The sequence below is a fragment of the Vigna radiata genome, chromosome 5, assembly GCF_000741045.1.
Source record: "Vigna radiata var. radiata cultivar VC1973A chromosome 5, Vradiata_ver6, whole genome shotgun sequence".
NCBI classification, from domain to species: Eukaryota; Viridiplantae; Streptophyta; class Magnoliopsida; order Fabales; family Fabaceae; genus Vigna; species Vigna radiata.
The window spans coordinates 1,860,784-1,875,733 of NC_028355.1; the positions used below are offsets into that span (position 1 = coordinate 1,860,784).

The 14,950-nt window shown below is 31.0% G+C and overlaps 2 protein-coding genes across 2 annotated transcripts; one reads left to right on the forward strand and one right to left on the reverse strand.

Moving 5' to 3' along the window:
* The first annotated feature begins 9,730 nt into the window (after window positions 1–9,730).
* On the forward strand, window positions 9,731–12,282 carry LOC106761675 (pectinesterase). Its single transcript, XM_014645244.2, has 3 exons — window positions 9,731–10,050; window positions 10,442–11,023; window positions 11,415–12,282. Exons 1-3 carry the CDS (start codon window positions 9,738–9,740, stop codon window positions 12,101–12,103), a joined length of 1,584 nt encoding a protein of 527 aa, XP_014500730.1. The 5' UTR covers window positions 9,731–9,737; the 3' UTR covers window positions 12,104–12,282.
* Window positions 12,283–13,318: 1,036 nt separating this feature from the next.
* Window positions 13,319–14,626, reverse strand: LOC106760061 (F-box protein At5g03970-like). The gene has a single exon (XM_014643498.1). It carries the CDS (start codon window positions 14,624–14,626, stop codon window positions 13,319–13,321), a length of 1,308 nt encoding a protein of 435 aa, XP_014498984.1.
* Between the last annotated feature and the right edge of the window lie 324 nt (window positions 14,627–14,950).

Here is a 14,950-nt window from a genome sequence, read left to right on the forward strand (position 1 = left end):
CGATTTTGGTTTTAGTCCATTTTCAAACTAAGGTATAATTTAGTCCTTCAACTTTAGAAAACTCTGGTTTTAGTCCTTTTTACCAAACTTTTTTAACTTTATTTGTTGTTTCAAGCATGTTTCATTATAGTATTTGGATTGTTTAGACTGTTCGACACATTTTCAAGCATGCTTGAAACAATAAATAAAGTTAAAAAAATTTGGTAAAAAGGACTAAAACCAGAGTTTTCTAAAGTTCAAGGACTAAATTGTACCTTAGTTTGAAAATGGATTAAAACAAAAATCGCCTTCAAAGTATAGGGACTAAAAACATATTTAACTTTTTTTTAGAGGTGAGTATGAGATAAAAAAAAAAAAAAAAAAAAAAAAAAAAAAAAAAAAAACTTGAGAATGACAAAATTGATAATCAATAGAACGTTAAAACTTTATAGGTGATCACGAACCATAAATATATCAGGCAGTGAACTAAAATAAGGGTTAAACTAAAATAAGGGTTAAAGCTCTTGCTAAGAGGCAATAGAAGTTTTTTTTTTTGTTTTTTTTTTCTTTTTGATTTTAAAAATTTGTCACATCAGTCCCTAGTCCCTAGACTATATACTCGCTCTTATTTTTACATTTTTATTTCCATCCAAAATAAATATTTTTAATAATTTATTTCTTTTTAATTCAAGAGATAATATATTTATGAATTATATATATAAATATATATTTTTTTCTAACGTAAGAGTTTGAAATCAAAAGTAATAAATATTAATTTGATAGTGACTATTTCAACCTGAAGCAGACAAAAAGATAAGAGTCATCAAAGCCTTTCGTGACAAGTATAGTAAAATTTAGTTGTTGTTTGATAATTTGTGCGAACAAATAAAGGATTTAAGAGGATCAATGAAGTGTGTTCGTATTATTACTTCAAATATAAATGCTGCAGCAGAAAATGGGACCATAAACAGATTTATCCATCAAACAGAGATTTTGAATTCTAAACAATTGAACAAGTATCTAAGAACTAAGAAATAAACTAGAAAAAAAAGTAAGCAGTATTACAAATAAATAAACTATATTTATAATTATTTTTTTGTGACACCTTAAATAGAATCATATATATAGTTCAACTTTTCAACTTACATAGGGTTCATAAGTTCATTACGCACTCTCACACACACATTCAATGTAATTTATGATTTTAAGTTTTGATTGATTCAGTTACGTTCATTTTAAGTATGAATTAGAAAAAAACAATTTTTTTAGATAAAAGCAAGATAAACCTATAAAAGATTATAAGTATATTAAAAATGTAAAATATTAGATAAATATTAGATGTTATAGAAGACTATGCAAAATCTAGATGTAGAGACGATCTTCAAAGTTTAGACAACATAGAATAGATAAGACGTAGCTTTTGAATTACTTTCCTATGTACTCTTCATCCATATGTTGAATCATGAATTTAAGTACATTCTAACAAAACATACGAGTTCTCTCTAATATTGAATGCTCAATTGAGTGTTGTTAATATTATAAAAAAAAAAAAACATTTTTATAAAAGAAAATTGTTCTACACTTAACAAGTTGAGTGCCACAAAAGAAGATGTCAAAAAAAATAATCATAATCTAATAAAATATTAGTACAATGCAACCACCAACATTATTTTAGAATATGAATATAAATAGAAGCTTTCAAATGTAGAAATGACTAACGAATCTAAGACATTCTATATGAAATTAGTTTCTTGCATGCAAATATGTTTGTAAAACTTCATAGTAAAAGATCAGTAGATAATCTACGATCTACTTGACGATATAGAAAGGTTAACATTTTCTTGTAAAACCTTTATTGAGCATTCTTCTTTTTAGCGAAAAAATGTTGATAAAGTATATTCTCTCTAAGATCTTTCATCGTAATCTCTTTACAAACAAATTTATTGTAAGCCAATAGTAACAAATATAAAATACTCAGAAGTGACTCCATATCAAACAATACTTATGTTTTATCTCATTAAATCTTGATATTAAGTGTGAATCGGAAAAAAAAAATAAAACAAGTTTTTAAGATAAAATCAATACAAACTCTAAAAATTGAAAATGTAATGTAAAACATTAAATAAATATAAGAGGCTACAGAAGGATATCCAAGTAAACCTTGACCACATATTTTTTTTATTAGCAAAACAAATATAATTAAATGAAAATTTGTGTTGTCTTGGCCCATATGCAAAACATGTTAAGAGCAAACTAAAATAAGAGAATTGTCATTTTATAGACATTTCCCCCTACAAAAACCCTATTAATACATAATCTAAAAATTTCGAACTACAAACTACACCATGTTTAGTTTAGATAATAACTTAAAAATGCTATTTAAAGTAAAACAATTGTAGTCTTAAGTTTTTAGACATCAGTTTGGTCATAGTTTTCCAATTCTGGTTTGGCCACATATGTTTTATTATTGAAAGATAACAACAGGCTCTTAAGGTGAGGTTTGTCCCGAGGAATAGATATTTCCTGCGTTGATGGTTTAATACTGGCCCGACAACGAGTGGAATAGAAAGAGAAATGTCCACTTAAAACTCGTTAGAATAGGCTTTAACCTGGCTCTGATACTATGATAGAAGTGGGTTTTAGACCTAATTCAACCCCACAAAACCAGCTTGTAAGGTGAGATTTACATTTCACTTATATATTATAATTTGATCTTATCTCTAGTCGATGTGAAACTTCCAACACTTACAACCATACAATAACCTTCTACCTCCTCCACTTAATTCTTCTCAAATACATCACTTACGTTAACAAAACACACCATCCCTACATCTATATACATTAAACTTCCAGTAATTTAAAATCCTCTCTTCATATTAATTGCTGCTATCTCAAAAACAAAAGACATTTTTCTATATATATATATATATATAAGAAGAAAATTTTGAAGCATTAGAAATTGTATTTATTTTATTAAATCCTTAGAATGTTGTGGAGGAGAAGCCTTTTGGCCCTAGGAGCACACCTAGTGAGGTATGGTAATGGAGGATATTCCACTAAAACCCTCTTTTAATGATCACGTGCACTTTTTTAGATCATTTTCTGCAGTAGCCAACATCAACCATAGTGAGACTCAATGATTTTGTTCTTAAGTGGGAATATACCGTCTCGCTTTCAGATCCTCCTTTTCAATCTATTAATTAACCAATTAATCAACATTATTGTGACCACTACTTACCATTATAATATGGTTTTCGCACATGTATACACACAAACATTTCTTTTTCTAATTTTCTACAACTTTTTTTATTCTTTTATAAATCCATACTAAACTTTACTATATGCATTCATCTCAGTAAGCTCACAATTATTTATTTTATCCTTTTATATAACATATATTCTACTTGTAGAAGGTCTTGAATAAATCAATCACATTCGATCATTATTTGTTTTATTATAACTTGCTACTTTATTTTAATTTTTTTTTTTCTCTTTGGGTTGATCTATGAAGATGATACGGTTTCATATGTTAAAATGTTTGAGAATTTTTTTTTATTGTTTCATCTCATTCTTGGTAAATACTCTATTGGTTTAATTGGTGGTGGATGGTTTAGAGTTTTGAGGATTTTTTTTTTCAATCCCTTTCTTTAGTTTGGATTATTGTTACTTGAAAAACAAACAACTTTCAAGAGTTAAACCATATTTAATCGTTTCTTAATTACTTGGATTGTATTGATTTTTGGTTGACATTGAGATTTGATAGACCATGGATTAGTAATCAAACTTTGGTTTTTTATTACTAATAGTAATAATTGAGTTATACCATATGTTATAATTAATATAAAAATGTTAGTTTGATATTTTTGGAAAACACTAACATAAAAAGACTTTTAACATCTTTTGGGTAATATTTGTTGTTTTTTGTTGCATTTATAACATGTTAATTAATGTCTATTATAGAAATAATACACGACAAATTATGAGTTTTTTTTTAATTTTTTGTTAATATTTTTTTCTATTGAGACCATAAAAGTTATTATAAAATATAAGAATATACTAAAAAAAAGTATGAATTTTAGATGTAATATGAATATATTATCCTTTAGTATAAAAAATTCACAAATTTGTTATCTTGAATTCAATGAGATTGTTTTTGCCTTTGAAAATCTACATTATTTGGCCAAGTACCTCAAGTAAGAAAAGTTAGCCTCGTTCTCATATTTGTAAGCAAAATATTTCTTTAATTAATAAAATAGACAAAATTTTCAATTGTACAGCAAAACTGATGTGATGTGATGCCTTTATCACTTCAGTATTCAACAATTATAAGTGATTGCAATTAACAAAACAGTTATCATTAAAAAGAATATTGCATAATAGGCAATAGTGTATAATAGGTACTTCATAACCTACAAGACAAAACAGACCCACATACAATTAAAAGAAAACACGGATTGCATTAACGAACCGCAAACCTAGTTAATGGTCGGAAATAATTAGATATTTTGAATTATGATTTCAAGTCATTTATAAATTTATTTATTTTTGATTGAGATTTTATTAAATTTTGTTTATCCATTAGATATTTAAAAATTTATACCCTTTGATTGAATTTGTATTATTTAATTTTCTTTAAATTAAATGATGTCATTGTTATTTTGTCATGACATTTTACTTTTTTTTTACCTATTAAAAATATATAAAGTTTTATAGTTAACAGAATAATATTATAATTAATGTAAAATAATTTTTTAATATAAAATTGAATAACAATACTTAATTAAAAAGTATAAAATTTTAAGTTTTTAAGGTTAGTGGATTAGATGCATGTATAGTATGTAAATCTCAATTACAAGTTCATTTTTCAAAATTAAACATGACTGAAAGTCTCTCTTTTAAACAATGGAAAGAAAAACCAAATAAACTCAATTAAAAATACATGAATTTATGTAAAAATTAAAATTTAATTAAACTTTTAATCTATTATATGAAAAAATTAAAAAGATAAGTTTAAAATAAAAATAATTATTAATTATTAACTCTGTATCGTAGAAACAGTGATCAGTATCATAAACAAGTGATAACTTAACATTAGCTAATAATTTGTGACAATAGCCTGACGTCTTGTTTAGGATATATATATATATATATATTTGGTAGAATAGTCAACGCAAGAAATATTGTTTATTAATGAATTGTTGGGTTCATATGTCATAATCGCATCTTTCATCTTTTCATGATTTTTATCCACATATATAATTAAACTTGATGAAATTGAAAGTGAACATTTTTTTAAACTCTGTACATAAAAAATATAATTCAAAAGATATATTAATGAGAATCAACACATTATTTTAAGCTTTAATAATTATATTTCATAACAAAAGAAATATGTAAGAAATTCATAATGAATTCGCGCTTTTAGTCTTAAACACATGCTCCATTATTTTCTCAAATGTTCACATATACATTATGTATTGCTTCAAAGTTATTTATGAAAGAAAAAATGTGCATAAAACGAAAAACAGGCATTGGTGTGCATTCACAGGGTTTTAGTTGGTGTTAAATTTTCAAGTGAAAACAAACTTCTTTTTATCATTTACAAAATTGTTAATTAGCCATATTATCATCATGATTTTGATGTTTTGATTCAATTCTAACAATTTCTTCCATCGAGTTTATGTAAGAAATTAAAAAAAAAAAAACTCACTTTTTCACTCTTAAACACATACTCACTAGTGCAAAAACGTTATTTAACGTCACCTCTTAGACGTCGGTTAAGGGTATGCACGACGTATATTGATGATCCGTGGCATTTTCATAAATAAGTTGGTCATATAGACGTCAGTTAGAAGGTGCCCCGACGTTTATAATATTTTAGACGTCGGGGCCCCTCCTAACTGATGTCTATATGTCTGACAGGTGGATGAAAAGTCATTTCTTTCAGTCATATAGACGTCAGTTAGGAGGAGCCCTGACGTCTATATGGTGGAAACTAATGGCCATTTACCTACCTGTCAGACATATAGACGTCAGTTGAGAGAGTCCCGACGTCTAAAATATTATAGACGTCTATTATTGGGGGAACCGACGTCTAAACCCTANATCCAGAAATTTAAAAAGTCACTTTTTGACTCCATTTAGACGTCTGATCCTACCACTCCGACTTCTAAAGCACTTTAGACGTCTGTTATTCTGGGAACCGACGTCTAAACCCTAAATCCAGAAATTTAAAAAGTCATTTTTTTACTCCGTTTAGACGTTTGATCTCGCCACTCCGACTTCTAAAGCACTTTAGACGTCTGTTGTAAGGGAAACCGACGTCTAAATGTCTGCATTAAAATACTGCGAACGCGAGGCAATAGTTACGCGCACTCATTGTTCATCATCTTCCTCGCGTTTTCTCTGCACAGACTACGTTTTTCAGATTAGTTTTCTCACTTTTGTACCGTTTAAAATTAATTTTACTCCGATTACATTACTCTTTGATGAATTATTTTTCATTTGAATTGATTAAAATGCGTTTTCATTGAGTTTTTTGTGCAGTTTTGTTCATGTCCTTAGGTAGTGTTCTTGGACGGTGATTTCTTGCGTTTTGCACTCCTCCAATTCCCTCCACTACATTATCAAAACCGTCCAATACAAAATAAGAACATACAATTCATTCTCTTCAACTAAAATATAAAGTTGTAAACTCGAATCACCATGACTTAGGAGCAACTCGAAAGGCCTCAAGAGGAGAAAGATCCTATCAAATACGATGACATTTTAGATGTCTGATCTATAGAGTCCGACATCTATATAGACGTCTGACCTATAGGGTCTGACATCTCATTTAATGTCACTCGAATAGACGTCGGTTCGGGATCTGACGTTAAAATCCCAAAATAACCGATGTTAAACAACGTTTTTCCACTAGTGTCTATTGTTTTTTTAAATGTTCACGTATATAGTATACAATGTTATTGGTTACTTATTTATGAAAGAATAAGATACTTAAGATAAAACTAAGAATGACAATAGATTGGATCGAGTACAAATAATGTCTATCTATTACTCGATTTGCAATAAAAAAAATATACATGTTATCCATCTCGTTAACCGTCAAATGTCTATTTAAAAAATAACCGTAAATATTTTAAAGTTTCCAATTTTTCGTGAATACTCACAAATATTTAAAATAAATATTTTATAAATCTTTTAAATAAAATTAGAAAAAATTATATGATATAATATAAATTAAAATTTAATTTTAATTAGATTTAATCTAATAAAGTATTAATTAATTTTAAATTTAATCAAATTTAACTTAACAAAATATAAATTAAAGTTTAATTTTAACCTTTTGTAAATAATGTATGCCGACTATTACAATTAATACGATATCCACATAAATCTATTTATAAACAAATATTAAAATATTCAATACTTCTCATAAATAATAAACAATAAATATATAAATACCAACTATATATCAAAAGTTTTATCATTAAATATATGCAAGAAAAAAAAATAAAACAAAAACTTTTTTTCATCTTTAAATAATTGTAGGCCCTATTGTCATCATATTCTTGATTTAATTGTAACATTATTTACTTTCTTATTTAATCAACAAGAGATTATACCCATACTTGCTGCCCTCCTTTTTTTAATTTCTTTTTTCAAAAATTTCAAACCAAGATGTGGAGTAAGTTAAAAAAAAAAAAAAGTGAAAAGGAGTTATTCAGGGATAGGGAAGTGAAGGTAAGAAAATTGAATACTATCTGCAAATCCAAAGAGATTGGAGTTTAGGATTATAAGAATATAAAATTATTAAACTAAGCACACATGAAACTATTTAATGACAGCTAATACTCAAACATTGTACTGAACTACTTCCACCATAAAACTAGGTATGCTAGTCTTTCATGCTACTAGGTTCCTCTATCTATCTATATATTACGTAATAAAATTGAATATATTTGTATTTGTCACTATATAATAAATTTTGAAGCATAGATACCCCACACATGTGATTAAATTTCTATGTTATTCTATTATATGTATGCATAAAATAATGTAGCATCATCGTTTCCATACAGTACTGGAGAGGTACGTATAGCAGCGCCAAACATACACCGACAGCTATACAGTTATACATTTAGATTGGTGAAAAGTGGATAATGAGGGTCCCTTAGCTCTTAAAAGTGGCAGAGAGAAAGCAATGGAATGGACAACATAAAGATATGTCATTTTCTTCCCTATAAAGCTTTTAAATGGCTTATTTTATAGATAAAAACCAATTCGCATTATGCTCTGTGTATGGGCATGTTTATCAACTCAGATAGTCAGCTTTTTCTTTCACAATTTCAACATTATATATACAATTATAAGTTATATATATACTTTTCTTTTAATTTCGATTATTTCAACGAGGTTTGTAAAGTGAGGTCTGCATTCTAGATATATATTATAAATTGGCCTTATTTTTAGTCGATGTGAGACTTCCAACACATCCCCCTCATGCCGAGGTGGTCCGATAACGGCCCAATAGCGGGTGAAACAATCTGCCCAACAAATATTGCTAGGATAAGCTCTAACCATAGCTCTGATACCATGTTAGAAGTGGGTTTTAGGCCTAACTCAACTCCACAAAACCGGCTTGTAAGGTGAGGTCTGCACCCCACTTATATATTATAAATTGGCTCTATCTCTAGTCGATGTGAGACTTCTAACAGAAAACACATTTCAAAATTTATTACAAAATGTATATACACAATTACTTTACTATTTTAATTTTTTAGTTAAGAAAATTATTGTAATGTTTTCTCTCTGTTTATTATTTATTATCATACATCTTTTATTGTTAAAAATTTATCTTTCACTGATTGTCAGTGATACCTAATTCTCCAAATATAAATATGACGTGAATATGATGTTATTGCTTTATATCTTCATAAAATTTAAAATAGTTTACGATAACTCACACACTATTTTGTTAACTGAATTAGGTTGGTTGATTTTTATATAAATTAATTTAAATTATTTTTTTTATTTTTAGTCAATAAATATTTAATACTTTCCAAGCTGTAATTACAAAATGAATGAAATATAAATTAAAGTAACACTTTTAATAATTTAGTTTGAATGATTGCGTAAATAATATTTTAAAGAAATAATTATTTATTAATTTTTATCAACATTTTTAAAACCGACTTTCCAAAAAGAACCATCATTTTCACATCTTTAAATAAATTATTTCTAATACTTCTTAAATAATTAACTACAGGCTGCATTAGACCAACCTTAATTGTTTAGGTCCAATAGTCCACCATAATTGACAACCCTAATAGACATCCAAACCAAAACCATGTCATTCCCTTTAACATTATAAATTCTATTGAAAAAAAAAAACCGATAATGTATAACTAGATTAATTTTAATGCAATATCAACATAAGCACTTATATTAATTAAAAATTCATTCTAAATATAATTATCATAAAATTTAACAATCCTTAATTATATGATTATTGCATGTGTACAAAACATTTTTACAATATATTAAGTTATTATACTATATTAAGGATAAAAAGAATTAAATGATTATAGTATAAGTTATTTGTTATCTTTTACAGAATTCAAAGTCAAATTTTATTTATTTATTTAATGTGAAATTATGAGAAGCTACTACAGTTCTACACTTCCATCCTCTCACTATAAATAGATAACCTCTTTCTCTCAAATATATCAAATAAGGGGCATTCCTTAATCAGTGTTATGGATAAAATTAGCCATTGTTGTCCTTTTCTTCATCTGAGAGTGAGAACACAGCAATTTGTGGTAACCCTTTCAGTATTAGGCAGTGCACTGTCGTGGATCACCACTACTGATGCTCTCAATGAGTGCAGTCTTACTAGATATCCCGATCTATGTGCTCAAACCTTGATGCAATTTGGTTCATCCAATCAAAGTGTTCATCATAACATTTTGGTTCTTGTCAACAAAACCATTTTAGAAACTAACTTGCCAAGTTCATATTTTGCTGATTACAAGACTGATGATGAAGATGCAGCCCATTCTGTCGTTGCAGGTAACTGATATCTTCTCATATATTTTCATCTGAGAAAACAGTTTTTACGAATTTCAGATCAATTTAATATCTTACGTGCATCTTTGAAATCTATGGTAATGAGAAAATTGTATTTGATTAAATCATTAATTTTGTCGTCATATATGGTATTCATGGACATAAATCAGAATTGTGGTTATCGTTTTTTCGTAATTTTTTATAGTATGAAAAAGTCTGATTGATATACCGTCACATATATATGTGGTTGTGGTGATATGAAAATCGGTGACCACAATCGTGAGCATTTAAGACAATGTTCATGAACACAAATAATTCTGAAAATTCTCCATTGATAAATGAAAATTGATTGTGTTATGCCTTTTAATTCTTCATTGTGATCATACACACACAGATTACTGTGAAGAGCTTATTGGCATGTCATTGAAAAGGTTAGATCAATCCCTGAGAGCACTGAAATCCCCTACAAGAAACAACAATGACATTCAAACATGGCTAAGTGCTTCCATAACTTTCCAACAAACTTGTAAAGACTATGCAGATGCACACACCACAACTTCTGCAGGAGGCCTTATGCAAAGAATGTCAGACAAAATGCACTATCTTTCACAACTGGGAAGCAACTCATTAGCATTTGTTAACCATGTGAGCAAAAAAGGTGAGACTAACAAAGAGGAAGATGAATTTCCCAAGTGGGTATCAGCCAAAGGACGTAAGCTGCTTCAAGGAGGCAGCATAAAAGCAAATGCCATAGTTGCACAAGATGGTTCAGGAGATTACAAGACAGTTTCTGAAGCCATTAAGGCAGCTTCAGGGAAAAGTTTTGTGATTTATGTTAAGGAAGGGACTTATAAAGAGAAGATTCGCACCAACAAGGATGGTATCACCTTAGTTGGAGATGGAAAATACTCTACTCTTATTGTTGGAGATGACAGTGTTGCCCAGGGTTCTTCCTTAACTGACTCAGCCACGTTTAGTGAGTTTTCTTTATCTAAAACTCTCATTTTTCTCATACTTCCTACTACATTTTTAACATTAAACTTTCCTTAAAAATTGAATTTGGCCATATAATAATTTAGAAACTGGTGGGGACACCTACACAATAATAAAGAAATATCTTATAGATGTAATGTTTTTAAAATTATAACTATTAAATTTATTTTTTTTCAAATTCTTAACAAGAATCTTAAATTGACGTTGGCTTTACATAAAGTGTTAAGTCATGAACATTTAATAATAGAGAAAAAGTGCATTAGAATTTACAGCTTCCAATATACGATGTGACCATAACAATTCCTTTAACCCTATCTTCATTTATGCTTAAGATTAAAAAGAAGACTCAAATAATGAATGATTATGAATCGCAGCAATATACGGCGATGGCTTTATCGCACGTGACATCGGATTCCAGAACAACGCTGGCCCAGGAGGCGAACAAGCGGTGGCTCTCAACATAGCCTCCGACCATGCCGTCCTCTACCGGTGCAGTATAGCAGGGTACCAAGACACCCTCTACGCCCTCGCCCTCCGCCAGTTCTACGCAGAATGTGACATCTACGGCACGATCGACTTCATCTTCGGCAACGCCGCCGCCGTCTTCCAGCGCTGCAACCTCCTCCTCCGCCACCCTCGCGGCTCCAGCTACAACGCCATTCTGGCCAACGGCCGAACTGACCCCGGGCAGAACACTGGGTTCTCTGTTCACAAGAGTAGTATATCGCCGACTTCGGATTTTAAGCAGTCGCACAGTTCGTTTCTGGGGAGACCCTGGAAGGAGTATTCGAGATCGGTGGTGATGGAGAGTAGAATCGACGAAGTGATTGCGGCGAAAGGGTGGGTGGCGTGGCCTGGGTATGGAAGCTCCGTGTTGAAGAGTTTGTATTTCGCGGAGTACGGCAATGAAGGAGGTGGTGCTGGAACCGCAGGAAGGGTGCAGTGGCAGGGTTTTCATGTTCTTAAGGCTGAAGATGCGTCCAAATTCACTGTTGCTAATTTTATTTCTGGAAACTCGTGGATTCCATCCACTGGAGTTAATTTCATTTCAGGGCTTAATTAAGTCTGCAATACAGCATTAAGAAGAAGAAAAAAAAGATGATGAAAAGTGGTATTAAGAAAATTGTTAAAACTGTCAATATTGATGATTTACAATAAACTCAAATATATGATAGACACAGAACTAGAAAGAAAGAGATATATTGAATTATGTGTAATAATCTTTCATGTGATTAATATTGATCCCACTTATGTACAAAGAAGGAAAACATGTGTTTACTCTTTTCTTAAATATGATTATGTTCCTGTTGGTAAATTTAATTATTAATTTTATGAAAAGAAAAAACATAGATTTTAATGCAAGATCGACATGAACCCTTTTGTTAGCTACAACTCATTGTCTTTCAATTACTACAATTGACTGTCACTCGATTATAGCTAACATTTTTTCCTTCTGGTGGGGCTATAATTAATTGACTTTTTCAATTTCGTTAAATCTCATAAACTTATACAAAAAGTGCATATGTTAATGAAAACGACATAACCAAAGTGTTATAAAACTCTTGCTCTTTTTGTTATAATGACTTTTGACATAATCAAACTTAGAATAATTCTGCTCATCATTTTACTATACACACTTTCAGTTGCTTTTCTTATACCAAAATAAGTTAAAGAGAATATCATGTATTATCAGTTACATATTCACACTCAAGACCACTTTGTAATTGAAATTTTTAAATTAAAAATTATTGTGATATTTTTTTTCTCAAGTCAGAACCCACTGTCATCAAACATAACTTTCTTTTCTTTAAATACTCTAAACATATATTTTATTAACGATTATAAATTTAAGCAACTCACCTACTCTTATAAAATTGAACAAGTCACGTATGGTTCTATAATTTTTCTTTTTGCCGCTTTACATTTAAGAATATCACATCAATTGGTGCACACTAATTGATCACATAAGAATTTCCAGAGATTGGATCGGAGGTATCCCAAGAACAAAATCGAAAGCAGCCCAAACATTGTAGGAGTGGAGGCCCAATTCAAAATAATAATTATAAAAAGAAGATTTTTTCGAATGTAACTGCAGACATTGGTGGTTGTACCTTATATGTTCCCAACATGAGGTCATTATTTCTTCCTACTATCAATAGTTCTTTATTTACATACAAACACAAGATTTTTGTGAATCTAAAGTTACACTTTTCGTCTCAATGAAGAAGAAGATCATAATATACAAGTTCCAAAGACAGTGTCATCTCCAAAGAAAAACCTATACAGAAGGATCAAGCAATGAGGGTGACGAAGGAATCGGAGTTGGCCACCAAGGGAGCAGAACTGGGATCACCGGATAAAACAGCAAGGAGAGACCACCGTATTTGCAAACCCTAAACCTACGAGTTAACAAATTGCAGCAAATGATGTTATCACCAAACTTAAGAAACACACTGTCCTTAACATAGGGATGAAAAGCCAGAATCCTACTGCAACCCCTCACATATTCAACCTCCAAGGCTTTCAACTCTTGAAACATTGGCCCAATAATCTCAGGGAGAGAAAACTCATGCACCAGTTTCCATCTTCTTTCTTCTTCCTTCCCACAATATTGCAACTCCCAAACCCTCCCACTGTAAGCTTCAAAGGCAGTGGAGGGTGAGATAGGGAACTCAGATAACTGCAACTTTCCACAAGAAACCCCAAGGCACCCTCTATACGCTTCGCCAAAGCCACGGGGAAGTTCAATCACAGAAGCCACACACACATCACCATAAGGGTCATACACGAGAACCCTCCCTCCACCCATGAAGTACAACTTCCCTTCGTGCTCAACGCTCGATGACGTCAGAAAAAACCCGCACGCAAACCCCTGTGGACACGACACCACAAACCGCTTCCATTCCCCTGTCTCGGAAGAGAAAACCTCAACATCAAACGTAACCCTCGTGTCGCTGAACGCAGGGATGCGAACCACCCTGAACCTGCGTTCAGAAGTGGGAAAGATAGATACGCCGGAGTTCTCTTTTGCAAGAGAGTAATAAGGATCGCACATGAAACCCACGAGAACCCCAGCGTGGTCACAGAGAGTTGGAGCACAAGGGAGTTTCAATGAATCCTTTGTAAGTGGGTTACGTACGTGGTATACGCATTTGTGACGTGGACGAGGGTTTCCATATACGAGCAAACCGTTGGAACATGCAAAAACAAACTTTAACACAGACCGTAGTTGTGGTACAATGTTAGCCGGTTCGAAATCTGAGCCTAGGGAGGTTAGAGAGAGGTGGTTTTCGAGAGAGCCAAGTTGAAGAGAGGGTAAATTTGGTGCTATGACGAGGGCATTGTATGGCTTTAGAATGAAACTGGGTTGATCAGGGTCTTCTCCTTGGGATTGGATTTTATGGAAGAGGGTGTGTTGATGAGTGAGGTATAGGGAATGGAAATTGGTATTGGAAATGAGTGTGAGCCAATGCTTTGAAACGCTCTTGCATGAGAAAAGGGATTTGCATGGGAGTTTGCAGAAGATTTCGGTGAGGGAATCGTCGAAGAGATTGTTGATGGTGGTATTGGATTTGGTAGCAGCCATGGATATCGTGGCTGATCTTGAGGGAAGAACATGAGAAGAGCTAAATTGATTGATGATAAAGATTTGGAAATTTTGAGACTATAAAGTTATCTAATTTTGTTACGGTCCCTTCAGCCAAAATTGTTTATGGTGCTAATTTGCAGGAGAAATGGTGGTTTTAGAATTAGATTTGCCTAATTATCTCGGAAAACGATGGATTTAAAAACCATTTTTAGATTATGTGTAGATTTATGCACGTTGTCTTGGATGCTTGTGTTTGGTATCAGAGATTTACATGAAAGAAAAATATATTACTTGAGGTTCTCACTTCACGGGACAAGTACT

Excerpts from the sequence above, each read along its gene's own strand:
- LOC106761675 (XM_014645244.2), top strand. The coding sequence starts at position 9,738 with ATGGATAAAATTAGCCATTGTTGTCCTTTTCTTCATCTGAGAGTGAGA. Across the intron at positions 10,051-10,441 it reads AGCCCATTCTGTCGTTGCAG|ATTACTGTGAAGAGCTTATT; the intron begins GTAACTGATATC and ends ATACACACACAG. Across the intron at positions 11,024-11,414 it reads AACTGACTCAGCCACGTTTA|CAATATACGGCGATGGCTTT; the intron begins GTGAGTTTTCTT and ends TATGAATCGCAG.
- LOC106760061 (XM_014643498.1), bottom strand. The coding sequence starts at position 14,626 with ATGGCTGCTACCAAATCCAATACCACCATCAACAATCTCTTCGACGAT.